At 42.9% G+C, this 13759-nt stretch overlaps 2 protein-coding genes across 2 annotated transcripts in view; one reads left to right on the top strand and one right to left on the bottom strand.

Moving 5' to 3' along the window:
• FBXO36 (F-box protein 36) overlaps nucleotides 1–7511 on the bottom strand; it is a 76736-nt gene extending 69225 nt beyond the window's left edge. The window contains exon 1 of the mRNA XM_065411415.1: nucleotides 7416–7511. Coding sequence (XP_065267487.1) covers nucleotides 7416–7511 — 96 coding nt within the window. The remainder of the gene's footprint in view (nucleotides 1–7415) is intronic.
• A 476-nt stretch (nucleotides 7512–7987) lies between these two features.
• Nucleotides 7988–13759, top strand: part of TRIP12 (thyroid hormone receptor interactor 12) — a 155829-nt gene continuing 150057 nt past the window's right edge. The window contains exon 1 of the mRNA XM_065411164.1: nucleotides 7988–8073. The gene's annotated coding sequence lies outside the window, so the exon portion shown is untranslated. The remainder of the gene's footprint in view (nucleotides 8074–13759) is intronic.

Raw genomic sequence — 13759 nt, 5'->3', positions numbered from 1 at the left:
AGTATGTCCTCTGGAATGGTGGCCGAAGCATGAAGGGACATATGAATGTTTAGCATATCTGGCGCGTAAATACCTTGCAATGCCGGCTACAAAAGTGCCATGCGAACGCCTGTTCTCACTTTCAGGTGACATTGTAAATAAGAAGGAGGCAGCAGTATCTCCTGTAAATGTAAACAAACTTGTTTGTCTTAGTGATTGGCTGAACAAGAAGTAGGACTGAGTGGACTTGTAGGCGCTAAAGTTTTACATTGTTTTGTTTTTGAGTGCAGTTATGTAACAAAAAAAATCTACATTTGTAAGTTACACTTTCATGATAAAGAGATTGCACTACAGTACTTGTATGAGGTGAACTGAAAAATACTATTTCTTTTGTTTATCATTTTTACAGTGCAATATTTGTAATAAAAATAATAATATAAAGTGAGCACTGTACACTTTGTATTTTGTGTTGTAATAGAAATCAATATATTTGAAAATGTAGAAAAACATCCAAAAATATTTAATCAATTTCAATTGGTATTCTATTGTTTAAACAGTGCGATTAATCGTGATTAATTTTTTTATAGCGATTAATATTTTTGAGTTAATCGCATGAGTTAACTTTGATTAATCGAGAGCCCTAGTTTCAACCAGTTTGCCTGGTACTGAAGTTAGGTTTACAAGCCTGTAATTGCCAGGATTGCCTCTGGAGCCTTTTTAAAAAATTGGCATTGCATTAGGTACTCTCCAGTCATCTGGTGTGGGGCATGGATCAGCGTTCATGTTGCACTCCCCGTCAATATCTAGCCCAAGTCAGGGAAGCTAATGATTGAACCAGCAGACCAAATTCAGTGAAAAATCCTGGTCACGTGCCACCTGAGGCACATTGCACATATGCTAAGAAGTCTTCTGGTACAGAGGCTAAGTTAAGTGATAGGTTATGTACCACATTTAGCAATTCTACTATTTCACATTTGAGTTCCTTCAAAACTCTGGGGTGAATGCCATCTAGTCCTGGTGATTTATTACTGTTTAATTTATCAGTTTGTTCCAAAACCTCCTCTATTGACACCTCACTCTGGGACAGTTCCTCTGATTTGTTACCTAAAAAGAAAGGCTCAGGTGTGGGAATCTCCCTCACATCCTCTGCAGTGAAGATCGATGCAAAGAGTTTATTTAGCTTTTCCACAACAACCGTGTCTTCTTTGAGTGCTTCTTTACCACCCTGATAAATCACCCTGGCCCCACTGATTGTTTGGCAGGCTGCCTGCATCTGTGTACTTAAATTTTGTTTTGCAACATTTTTCTTAGTTTTTGTGTCTTTTGCTAGTTTATCTTCAAATTCTTTTTTGGCCTGCCAAATTATACTTTTACATGTGACTTGCCAGAGTTTATGCACCTTTCTATTTTCCTCAGTGAGATTTGATTCCCAATTTTTAAAAGATGTCTTCTTCCCCTCTAACCACCTCTTTTACTCTCTTGTTTAGCCATGGTGGCACTTTTTGGTCCTCTTATGTTTTTTTTTTTTTTAAATTTGGGGGATATACATTTAGTTTGAGCCTTTATTATGGTGTTTTTAAATAGTTTCCATGCAGCCTGCAGGCATTTCATTCTTGTGACTGTTGCTTTTAATTTCCCTTTAACTAGTGTCCTCATTTTTTGTGTAGTCCCCCCTTCTGAAGTTAAATGCTACTGTGCTGGACTTCTTTAGTATTTTCTCCCCTGCAAGTATGTTAAATTAAATTACATTATCATCACAATTACCAAGCAGTTCAACTATATTCACCTCTGGGACCAGATACTATGCTCCACTTAGGGCAAAATCAAGAATTGTCTCTCCCCTTGTAGGTTCCAGGATTAGCTACTCCAAGAAGCAGTCATTAATTTTGTCTAGAAACTTTATCTCTGCATCCTGTCCTGAGGTAATATGTACCCAGTCAGTATGGGGATAGTTGGAACCCTCCATTATTACTGAGTTTTCTATTTTTATAGCTTCTCTAGTCTCCCTGAGCATTTCACAATCTCCATCACGGTCAGGTACTCAGTATATTCCTACTTCTATACTTTTATTAGTCAAGCATGCAATTTCTATCCATAGAGATTTTATGGTACAGTTTGAGTCATTTAAGATTTTTACTATATTTGGCTCTATGCTTTTCACATATAGTGCACATACAGTGCCACTCCTCCCTCCTACCCCCACCAGCACAACCTATTCTGTCACTCTTTATCTATTTTGTACCCTGGTATTACTGTGTCCCATTGATTTATCATTGTTCCACCAAGTTTCTGTGGGTATGTCAACACTACGAAATTAGGTTGATTTTATAGAAGTCGATTTTTATACAGTCGATTGCGTATGTCCACACTAAGCGCATTAAGTCGGCGGAGTGCATCCTCACTACCATGGCTATCATCGACTTAGGGAGCGGTGCACTGTGGGTAGCTATCCCACAGTTCCCGCCGTCTCCGCCGCCCATTGGAATTCTGGGTTAAGCTCCCAATGCCTGATGGGGCTAAAACATTGTCGCGGGTGGTTTTGGGTATATGTTGTCAGTCGCCCCTCCCTCCGTGAAAGCAACGGCAGACAATCATTTCGCGCCAGATACCAGGGCATTAGAAGAGCACAGCAAGGTGCGCTGCGCATCAGAGAGGCTTTGAAAACCAGTTTCATGACTGGCCAGGCTTTGGTGTGACAGTTGTGTGTGTTTCTCCTTCATACAAACCCGCCCCCTTTGTTGATTTTAATTCCCTGTAAGCCAACCACCCTCCCCCCTTCGAAATAAAATAACTATTGTTTGGAAACAATGCATTCTTTCTTTATTAATTAAAAAAAAAAAAGAGAGATAACGGATAAGGTAGCCTGGGTGGTGGGGGAGAAGGAAAGGACAAGGCCACATTGCTTATTGTAGCCACACTAAAAATCAAACTGTTTGAATGACAGCCTTCTGTTGCTTGGGCCATCCTCTGCAGTGGAGTGGCTGGGTACCCGGAGCCCCCTCCCCAGCATTCTTAGGCATCTGGGTGAGGAGGCTATGGAACATGAGGAGGGTAGGCGGTTATACAGTGGATGCAGCGGGGGTCTGTGCTCTTGTTGGCTTTCCTGCAGTTCCAACAGACACTTCATCATGTCCATTTGCTCCCCCATTAGCCTCAGCATAGCATCCTGCCTCCGCTCTTCGCGCTCACTTAATTCTTTCCTGGCCTCTGCCACTGAATGCCTCCATGCATTAAGCTGTTCCCTATCAGTGCAGGAGGACTGCATGAGCTCGGAAAACATATCATTACAAGTGCGTTTTTTTCGCCTTCTAATCTGCGACAACCTCAGGGACGGAGATGATGGGGGAACGTAGAAACATTCTATTCTCTATGATTCTGGGGGGACTGCATGGTCACCTGTGCTGCTGAGTTCGCCACGCTGACCAAACAGGAAATGAAATTCAAAAGTTCCCGGGGCTTTTCCTGTGTACCTGGCTAGTGCATCGGAGTTCAAAGTGCTGTCCAGAGCGGTCACAATGGAGCACTCTGGGATAGCTCCCGGAGGCCAATACTGTCGATTTGCATCCGCACTACCCCAAATTCGACCCAGCAAAGTCGATTTTAGCGCTACTCCCCTTGCCGGGGAGGAGTACAAAAGTCGATTTTAAGAGCCCTTTAGGTCGATGGAACGGGGTTGGTTGTGTGGCCGCATTCATTTTTAAATTGACCTAACGCGACTAAATTCGACCCCCACAGTGTAGACCAGATCTGTGATGCCTATTATATCAATATTGTCATAAGAACATAAGAATGGCCCTACTGGGTCAGACCAAAGGTCCATCTAACCTGGTATCCTGTATTCCGACAGTGGCCAGTGCCAGGTGCCCCAGAGGCAATGAACAGAACAGGTAATCATCAAATGATCCATCCCCTGTCGCTCATTCCCAGCTTCTGGCAAACAGAGGCTAGGGACACCATTCCTGCCCATCCTGGCTAATAGCCATTGATGGACCTATCCTCCATGAATTTATCTAGTTCTTTTTTGAACCCTGTTATGGTCTTGGCCTTCACAACATCCTCTGGCAAGGAGTTCCACAGGTTGACTGTGCGTTGTGTGAAGAAATACTTCCTTTTATTTGTTTTAAACCTGATGCCTATTAATTTCATTTGGTGACCCCTAGTTCTTGTGTTATGAGAAGTAGTAAACAGCATTTCCTTATCTACTTTCTCTACACCAGTCATGATTTGATAGACCTCAATCATATCTCCCCTTAGCCATCTCTTTTCCAAGCCGAAAAGCCCCAGTCGTATTAATCTCTCCTCATATGGAAGCCGTTCCATACCCTAATAATTTTTGTTGCCCTTTTCTGAACCTTTTCCAATTCCAATGTCTTTTTTGAGATGGGGTGACCACATCTGCACACAGTATTCAAGATGTGGGTGTACCATGGATTTATATAGAGGCAACATGATATTTTCTGTGCTGTTATCTATCCCTTTCTTAATTATTCCCAGCATTCTGTTCGCTTTTTTGACTGCTGCCGCACATTGAGTGAATGTTTTCAAAGAACTATCCACAATGACTCCAAGATCTCTTTCTTGAGTGGTAACAGCTAATTTAGATCCCATCATTTTATATGTATAGTTGGGATTATGCTTTCCAATGTGCATTACTTTGCATTTATCAACATTGAATTTCATCTGCCATTTTGTTGCCCAGTCACCCAGTTTTAAGAAATCCTTTTGTAGCTCTTCGCAGTCTGCCTGGGTCTTAACTATCTTTAGTAATTGTGTATCATCTGCACATTTTGCCACCTCACTGTTTACCCCTTTTTCCAGATCATTTATGAATATGTTGAATAGGACTGGTCCCAGAACAGACCCCTGGAGGACACCACTATTTACCTCTCTCCATTCTGAGAACTGACCATTTATACCAAACCTTTGTTTCCTATCTTTTAACCAGTTACCAATCCATGAGAGCACCTTTCCTCTTATCCCGTGGCAGCTTACTTTGCATAAGAGCCTTTGGTGAGGGACCTTGTCAAAGGCTTTCTGAAAATCTAAGTACACTATATCCACTGGATCCCCTTGGTCCACATGTTGTTGATCCCCTCAAAGAATTCTAGTAGATTGGTGAGGCATGATTTCCCTTTACTAAAACCATGTTGGGTTTGGGTTAAACCTCATTGAAACTGCTGGATATTAATAGCTGCCCTTCATTTGGGGAAAAATGTAAAGAACAATTGAGCTACTTTATAGTATAGATGGATGAAACAATAGGGGCCTTTGCCCAGAACAAAGCCACATCCAAGCCTGGAGTAGGTTTTAGCCATGTGGCAGGAGGTCCCTCTGTGATCTTGGGGGCAGGGTTTGATTGGACTCGAGTGGTGTGTGTTACAGGGAAGCAGTGATAAACACCACAGAAACAGACACAGAAAAGAAGACAGCAGAACAAGGAGTTGGAGCATGGCCCTGAGAAAAAGCCGAGAGAGAGCGCCTTTTGTGCTAAGCGCTGGCTAGAAAGGGTCTTGGAATTGTGAGCAAAGTAACTGTGTCTTGCTGTTTAATTCCTGCTGTGTATAGGGAAACAGGAATTTGTACATTTCTTGTAAATAAACAGATTACATCAAAGAAATACCTGACTCCATCATCAATTTCTCCACCCAACTGAAACAACTCTCAGGGGGCCAAATATTGCCAAAGTGCTCAGGGGGCAACAATATATATTTTTTCAAAAATGGCAGAATGTAATGAACATTTTTTAAAAATCACCTTAGTCAGACACCCAATGTTGAAATTTCAGCCTCAAAACAGAATTTTTCAGAAAGCTATCAAGTCCAAAAGGAAGTTGTAACGGAAACTCTTGAAATTTAAACTATTTTTTTTGCTACTGTTGACTGGTATACTTTCATATTCGTTGAAAAAAAACAAACCAACAATTATCTATAGTGCCACTTTTAGAAGGAAACTAATAGCTTTGAAGAGATCAAAAGAAAAACCATGTGGGACATAAAGATCAAAGCTTAGAATTGTATTCATTTTGGAGTTATAGATTCAATTTTGGTTTGTTTATTTTACAGGCCTGCCAACTCTTACCTAATTGGAGGGAAGACATCTTTGTCATTTTGGATTAGTTTTAATGACATGTAAAAAGTATCTCCTTCTTGTGACAAAGAATTTGGCTATGTGTTTCAATGAGACCATTAAAATCTCATTTAGTATATTATTTCTGAAGTCTCACAACATTAAAACTCATACACACAGCTTGAGACAGAGTTCAGTATTCATATCTTGCACCTGCTCTCTCCATGCAATACCTTCACTTTCAAAATCAATCCCAGTCAAATTTAGGGTAAACATGAAACAAAACTGAAGTAAATCTTTAAAGAAGTGGAAATTAATCCCATCATTTGTGGGGGAGACTCTCTTATTGGAGATTAATTTTAAAGCGGTTTTAAGGCATCAGTTTTACTCTTGTGATAAAGGATTTTGTAGTATGTTTCAATAAGACACTTAAAATCTCACTCAGGATTATTTTGAACACTCTTTCTGGACCACCCTTGGACATTACCAGAGAAACAAGATTCTAACTAACCTGCCAAAGAAGTGTCTTGACATGTATTATCCGTAAGATTATGAAAACGTTTTGGATTCCTGTCCCAAAACAGGCAGATTAATTCTTCCTAGCTATTCACTTCACCTTTCTGGCGGGATATTTCAGTGTAAAGCTACTGATTTGCCTCTAGATTCAGTTTATTCCAGCGCCTTTAAAACTTGCTTTTCCTTAGGAAAAGCATTGTGACTTTTCTCAGCATTGTGTTGTTTTCTCTAATCACTGGATCACTTATTTGTGACAGTCTTTGAAAGTCCCTTAATTCGTTCTATATTTTTTGTCAAGGTCACAGTATCTCATGCAACTGGGAAATGTTTTCAAGGTTACTTAATCATCACTCTGCAACACTTTTTCATACTCAGTTGGTGACTTTCCCATTTTACCCCTGAATCCTTATTGGGGATACCTTCCAATGCGTATTGGATCCTCAGACCTCACATGCTTTACATGAACTACTACTCAGATCCCATTCAGTGATGATACCCCCACTTCCCTGGATACTTGGTCAGTGAGTTTTCCACCAGGCAATGCTTTCCCATACATTCACAAGCACGTTTCAGTGACGCTTAGTAATCCTATGTGCCCTCTGCCCCTACCTTTGGTGGTGTTTCCCCACCCGCATACCAGACTCCTAGTCAACGGCCTTTGCCAGGCCCCCCTCTGGATCCCCGACCGGTGACAGATCCGTGGACCCTCCCCAGGCTTCGGGTTGCCCCGACAGCCCGTTGAGTTGCCTTATCTGCGTGCGAGCCGGAGCAGCAACAGCCCGGTAGGCAGCTGGCAGTGGGGTGGGGGCGCTGACGGAGGCCACGGGCAGGGCCTCCTTCCCTCGTTCACCCACCTCCTTCCGGGTGACGATCAGCTGGTAGAAGTCCTTGCTGGGGGCCGGGGCCTGCGCGCGGGTCTCGAACAGGTCCTCCTGCAGTAGAGACGCCATTTTGGGACGCTGGCAAGAGGTGACTATGGCAACCAGGAAGGGGCGGGCATCACGAGAGGTCACTGGGAGCCCAGCCCCCTCTTAAAGGGGCCGGGTGGATATTAACGCTCTAGCCCAGCGGGGTCTTCGCCCCAGCGGCGAGGAGGGTCCCGTACACCCCTTAGTTGGTAAAAACAGTCCCTCCAGCCCCGCTGACCTGAGGGGAAATACTTGCATGGACCCAGGGGTGACGACCCCGGCGGAAGGATACCGCTCGCTAGGCCAAGAAACGCCTTCCAGCGCAGGGAACCAGGACGAGCAAACCACCGGTCCAGGGGCTTCGCGGCGGGCGGCCAGCCGGGCAGGGGGAGCGCATTTAGGCAGGGGGGACGGGCAGGGGCTGCGGGCCCCACTGGGGGGTTAAGTAGTCCCCAGCCTCCCCCTGTGCCACTGGAAGGGGTTCGGCTGCGGAGGCGGACGAAGCGCTGGTCGGTGCTGCGGCTTCAGCTGATAATTGAAGGGAAGGGAAGCTGCTGCTGGGGTGGCACGGAGCGTCTGCGGAGGCCGCATCGGGACAAACTAGGTACATGGGACTCTCTTCCCTTTTCCTGGGCACTGAGGATCTGAGGGGGGGGGGTGCTGAGCCCCCTCAACTGCCCTAGGCTCTCTTGGTCAGGCCTGTTGTGTCACCCCCGGTATGAGCTCAGCTGCCCGTCCCCGTCTACCCGGGGTAGGGGGGAGGGGAGACGCGCCATCCTAGGCATTGTTTGTGGGAGAGTGAGGGCTGGGGCCTGGGGGGAGGCGTAATGATCGGGGGAGGGGGAGATGCTACGGGGGGCGGGTGGAAGGGCCGACGAGGGCCCTGGGTTTAATAATGGGATTCTGGTGGTGAGGCCCTCACTCAGGAAGGAGAAGGGGAAGGGATGAGGGGGTGGAGGTGGTAGAAATGGAATTGACAAAATGGCCAAGCAGCTACTGGAAGCTGACTTCAGTACACCCCCACCGCCCCCAAAATATTAATGGGGAAGGGGGGAGGAGAGAAGCTGCCCCCAATCCCTGCCTCACGCAATGTTCCCGACCACCTGGACCCCCAAGGTGGGGGACTCTCCTCCGCACCAGCTACGACTAGCTCTGTGGCCTGTGTAGTTGCTAATACAAAAGGCTAGTGTCAGGGTTGACGCTACTGAACCCGATTTGTATTTGCCTCCCTCCACATGAACCCCCTTTCCCTGTTGCAGTTATACTTATTTTTTAAGGAGCTATTGAGTTTCCTTTTTTATAATAGCAACAAAAATCCCAGCCGGAGAAAGAAAAGGCAAAATAATCAGCCGCCGTCCATATTTCCCAGGCGGGGGGATAGGGTGTTGATTCGAGTTACAATACTGACTACCCACTACAGGATTATTTCCACCCGCATCGGTTGAGAGTTGATTCCCCCCCCCTTTTTTTTTCTTTTTCTTTTTTGTTGCTTTCAGTGAAGTAACTAGTCCCTTGGTCCTGCTGTTTGTTTGCATAATACTCACACGTAAATTCTCTCTTCCCCCGTCACCCCCCTTACTGCTAGTCCCGTGATACCGTATCGGTGAGCGTGGCTGGGTATTGGGGAGCCGTGAAGATTTTTTTGTGGCGCTCACGGCACTCGCGCCGATCCCTTCCTAGCTGCTGCCCTGGCTGTCTGGGGCTGGTAAACAAACCGATGCCGGGGCTTTTACCAGACCTGCAGGCCCATCTTCCTGCTGTTCAACTTTTTTATTGTTCCCCCCTCCCCCCGCCTCCTAATGCACTGGCTCATCGGGTTTCTCCGCAGTTGGGTGTTTTAAGGGATCGGGAGTCTGAAAGTCTAGACTGTGAACCGGAAAATAATAAGGGGAAGAGTGGAAAGTTGTCACGGGCTTTGGGGGAAAAACATCGACGTATGGAACAAAGGTCCTGCCTGAAATGGAGAGAGAGAGGCCTGCATGTGAGGCCCGATTGTGTCGCATTTACACAAGGGGAAAGAAATGAGAGCTTGGCATTGGCTTAAATTCACCTCGTAAGTCTGGCATACAGTTTGGAAACGCCTTTAGAGTGCGTTCGGTTTATTTTCAGGGTGGTTTTGATATGTGCAGCCATCCACTAATCATCCTAATTCAGGGTGAGTTTCAGTGTAACCAGTCTTTTCTTCATCCTGTTCGGCAGCAGTATTGATACACTGGATTTAAGGCCACATCATAAAAGTTTACTTTCTGAAAAGGGTGACTTTCTGAATTTTTCTATTTGAGAGCATAAGCTTAAATTTATACTTGAATATTGAGTTTCATGGAGTTCTCAGGGCTGACATCTTTTGACAAGGCAACTTGAATAAGGGATACTGAATTAAGAAACACAGCCAAATCCTTTATCACAAGAGAAAGAAACTTTAAAAATGAAATTAAAAATACAAAATGAAGGAGTTTTCCTCAAAATGAATAAGATTTGTTTTGTCTGTACATATGTACAAGTAGAAATATCATGTATAGGTCAAGCATCAGCTAACAATCTTATAATTAAGAATGTCATTATTTCCACTGTGTACCCTATTTTCTTTTTCCCCCCCTTATCCCCAGGAGTTCTGAGATTTGGTGGCTGTTGTTAAAAAGACCCCTGAATTCTCGATATTTATATTCTTAAAGAGTTTTTTAAAGTGTCTGATATGTTTAAAGTTAAACTGTCACTTAGCATATTAAAAGGCTAAAATTGTCAGATGAGTACAATGAGCCTAAAAGCAATATTTTAGTGAGTAAATATTGTAAATAAGGCAGTCTATTGAGACAGCTAATTACTAAGCAGTATTCAAAATGGTCTAACAAACTGTGTGGTAAGCTTTAATTTTTATTTACCACACTTACTAAATTTCTAAAAGGCTCTCAATTATGGACTTCAAGTGCATGTACATTTATGTTCCTTGTATAAAATGAAAGAACACTTCCTCCAAAACTTGCTGCACCCACAAAGCCTCCCATCCTTAGAAGCCTCAGGAAAAGAGATGGGCTGGCTCATCATTTCACTCCCTGATTGTCAGACCAACTTGAGAAATGAATTTGCATCGCTGTTGCTCTTCCTGAGAAAGCATAATCTCAAACCTCAAGATGGTTAACATTCAGGGGCTGTGAACAAACAGCTGTTTAAGACACCACATCGACAGCTTCAGCACAGCAAAGACCCCACAATTTTCAGGATTTTATAGATCAGCTAATGCTCCTCTTTCAGAGGAAAGAATGGAACCAATTAAGTACTACTCCAGCCAGGGACCACAGGCTTGGTGCCAGTGTTTTGTTTCTGTGAACATTATTTATCTCTTCAAAACTAGACCTTGAAAGCACACTAAGATAACATTTAGTCTGATGAAGCTTCAAAAGCAAGGAAATGTCTAATTTTATCTAAGATGCAAAGTCTTGGATAACAAAACATGAATTGCAAAAGCTTCTAATATATGATATATTGCAACATCTAGGCAGAAAAGGTTTAAAAACATCAGCTTTGAGTTTTCTTGTTTGCCCCTGTTTAGCTATCAGATCCTTAAGACTTTGAGGCCTGTTTACACTACTAATATAACCAGTAAGATAATCTGGTTATAGAACAGTTGTTCCCTTAAACCATGTTATCTAGCTTAGTTGGGAACATGGCTAGGGTGTCTCTGTGCTATATGTTGTGATTCAGGATTCCAGGATTGCTTGTATTTTTAGGGTAGATGGGGCCTAAATACAGCTTTGGTAGTTTTGCCTAAACAATAGGCTGTAACAACTAAAGATTAAAGATTCCAAAGGCTAAGTAACACAACTTCTAACCACCTAAGAAACCTATTAAATGGTGTGTACCGCTTGTCATGATTTATTTACATTGTAACATGCTAAAAGATATATTCTCTGTTTCTGCTATTTCAGTGACGCCACACCTATACACCGATTACGAAGACACTTCTGTAAACCAGTAAACATAACTGAGGCCAGTAGAGCCCTGTAATATCTCAAGAGGCATTTTTTTGTGGTAGGGTAAGATGGGCTCTTAATGTGAAGGCAGTGTAATACAGTGCACTGTCAGCTGGACAGGAATTCAGGAGACCTGGATTCTGTTCCTTAGTTTAACCTCTGCCACTGGTGTACTGGATCCCATGGCAAATCAGGTCACCTCTCTGCTTCAGCTTCCCTACTTGTATAATGGGGCCAATATTTAACTTCTTTGTAAAGCTATTTGAGATCCAGGTATGATATCTGAGTACATGTCCATTGTAGATTACTTAGCAGTAGTAGACATGAACTGTGACTGTCCTTTCCTGGATCTGCTGATGCTCAAGGAAGGCAGTGGCACTGTTATAACAAGATTTCATGGTTAAGGGGTCTTAGATTTGTCTACATGTTTTGTCTACATTTTATTATTAATTAGCTCTTAATACTACATGTAGAGCAGTATATTATGCCAGTAAGTGAATCAGTTACATGTTGGAGGATTTTCATAGCAATAGCTAGCTGATGGTTCTTGTATCTGGAAAAGCTGAAAGTTGCATGGGCCGAGTCTTTAGGTACCTGGTTCTTCCTTGAATTCCCAGCTTCTGCAATTTACATGAAGTCCTATGTTTCCTATGGTAGGAAAGTATCTTCACTTCTCATGCTTGAGAATAAGCATCTGTTTCTGATAAAACAACATTCTGCCAAAGAAAATCATGAAACAAAAGCCAGTTATAAAACCTGAAATCAGCAGTAATCTGTAAATAGAACATTTCTAGTAACATTTCTTTATGATATCAAATGTGCTGTCAGTTTTAAGAGCATGACTTCGTTAACTAGTCTCTTTAAATGAATGGTATTCAGGTGCTTGTGGCAATCAGTTTTGTGTGGACAAATATTTTTCCATCCTGCCATATAATAGCCCTTTCTTGTCGGGTTGGAAGAACTTGGCTGCTTTGGCTATGCAAATGTGCAATTAGTGGAATTGTCTTTACTTCCATCTGGCAACTCCTGTTTTAGCACACATAACCAAATTGTCTATAGATAGGGAGTCTAGTAACAATTTTTTGCAATGTGCTTACTGAGACCAGTGACATTAATCTCTCTTGCATATCACCCAGTACAGCATTCAGCTATATTTGTAATGTGTATAAGGAGGAGGATTGATACTACTGCTAATTAATAGTGCTATCAAGATTATTGGAAAACTAGGCACAAAGTGGCTGACTTCAGTTCAAGACACACTTAACTGAAAACATTGGAATGTAATATGAAACCATGTTGCAAATACTGTACTTAGAGAAAATTATGCATGGCTCAAAAGATGAGAATATTTGTTGTTTCCCATCACCCCAAGTTTCTACACTTCTACCCTGATATAACGCTGTCCTCGGGAGCCAAAAAATCTTATCGCGTTATATCAAACTTGCTTTGATCCACCGGAGTGCGCAGCCCCTCCCCCCGGAGTGCTGCTTTACCAAGTTATATCCGAATTTGTGTTATATTGGGTCACGTTATATCGAGGTAGAGGTGTATAAACTCCATAATAGCTTTATTATTATTTTTACACCAGAAGGCAAAGTTCTGAATTTGACTGCATCTACACATTTGCTAACTTCTTTTACCAGGTGTTCAGTTCCTACAGCTTACAAAATGACACGTTATCTTGGTGACTAATAATATAGCTGCTGTCTGTTTCTTGGGTGGAGGGAGGGGGGCAACACATCTGCAAGCAACAAAATTTTACAATAGTGAGAAGAGGGTTGTCTTTAGTAAAGGATGCTTGTATAGTTGGTGGGGGTAGGGTGAAGGATTCTTAATGTCCATGCTGAACAGACAGGAGTACTTTTCTAAGATCTTACCCAGAAGACTCAATTCACAGTAAAATTCAGTCTTCTGCAATTATCTCCCTCAGAAGAATGAATGGGCTAAGTCATCCTTCCTGGGTTTTGAACATGGGGTTCCAGAAAGTATTGGTATTTGGAAGTGGAGGCTGAGGTATCTGGTCAATCTCTGATTCCAGGTTCACTATGAACTCTTCCAAAAAAAATTCTGGAAAGCAAGATGTTCATTGTTCTAAAGATATGTGCATTTACTGACTGTACAAATTCCCATTTATTGTATAATATTCATGCGAGTGTAAAGGTGAAAATGAGCATATTTCAATATAGTGACTAAAAAGGTGGGGAGGTTTTAGGAAACTTTCCTAAGATTGCCTGTAAATGACAGGCACTAGACTCTTAGGAATAGGCATACTGCTGATATTCCTTGAGACTAGTGATTGACTGCAGGTCAGTAATTTGTATA

Source organism: Emys orbicularis, chromosome 9 (genome assembly GCF_028017835.1).
Source record: "Emys orbicularis isolate rEmyOrb1 chromosome 9, rEmyOrb1.hap1, whole genome shotgun sequence".
NCBI classification, from domain to species: domain Eukaryota; kingdom Metazoa; phylum Chordata; order Testudines; family Emydidae; genus Emys; species Emys orbicularis.
This window is presented reverse-complemented; position numbering and strand designations above follow the sequence as displayed.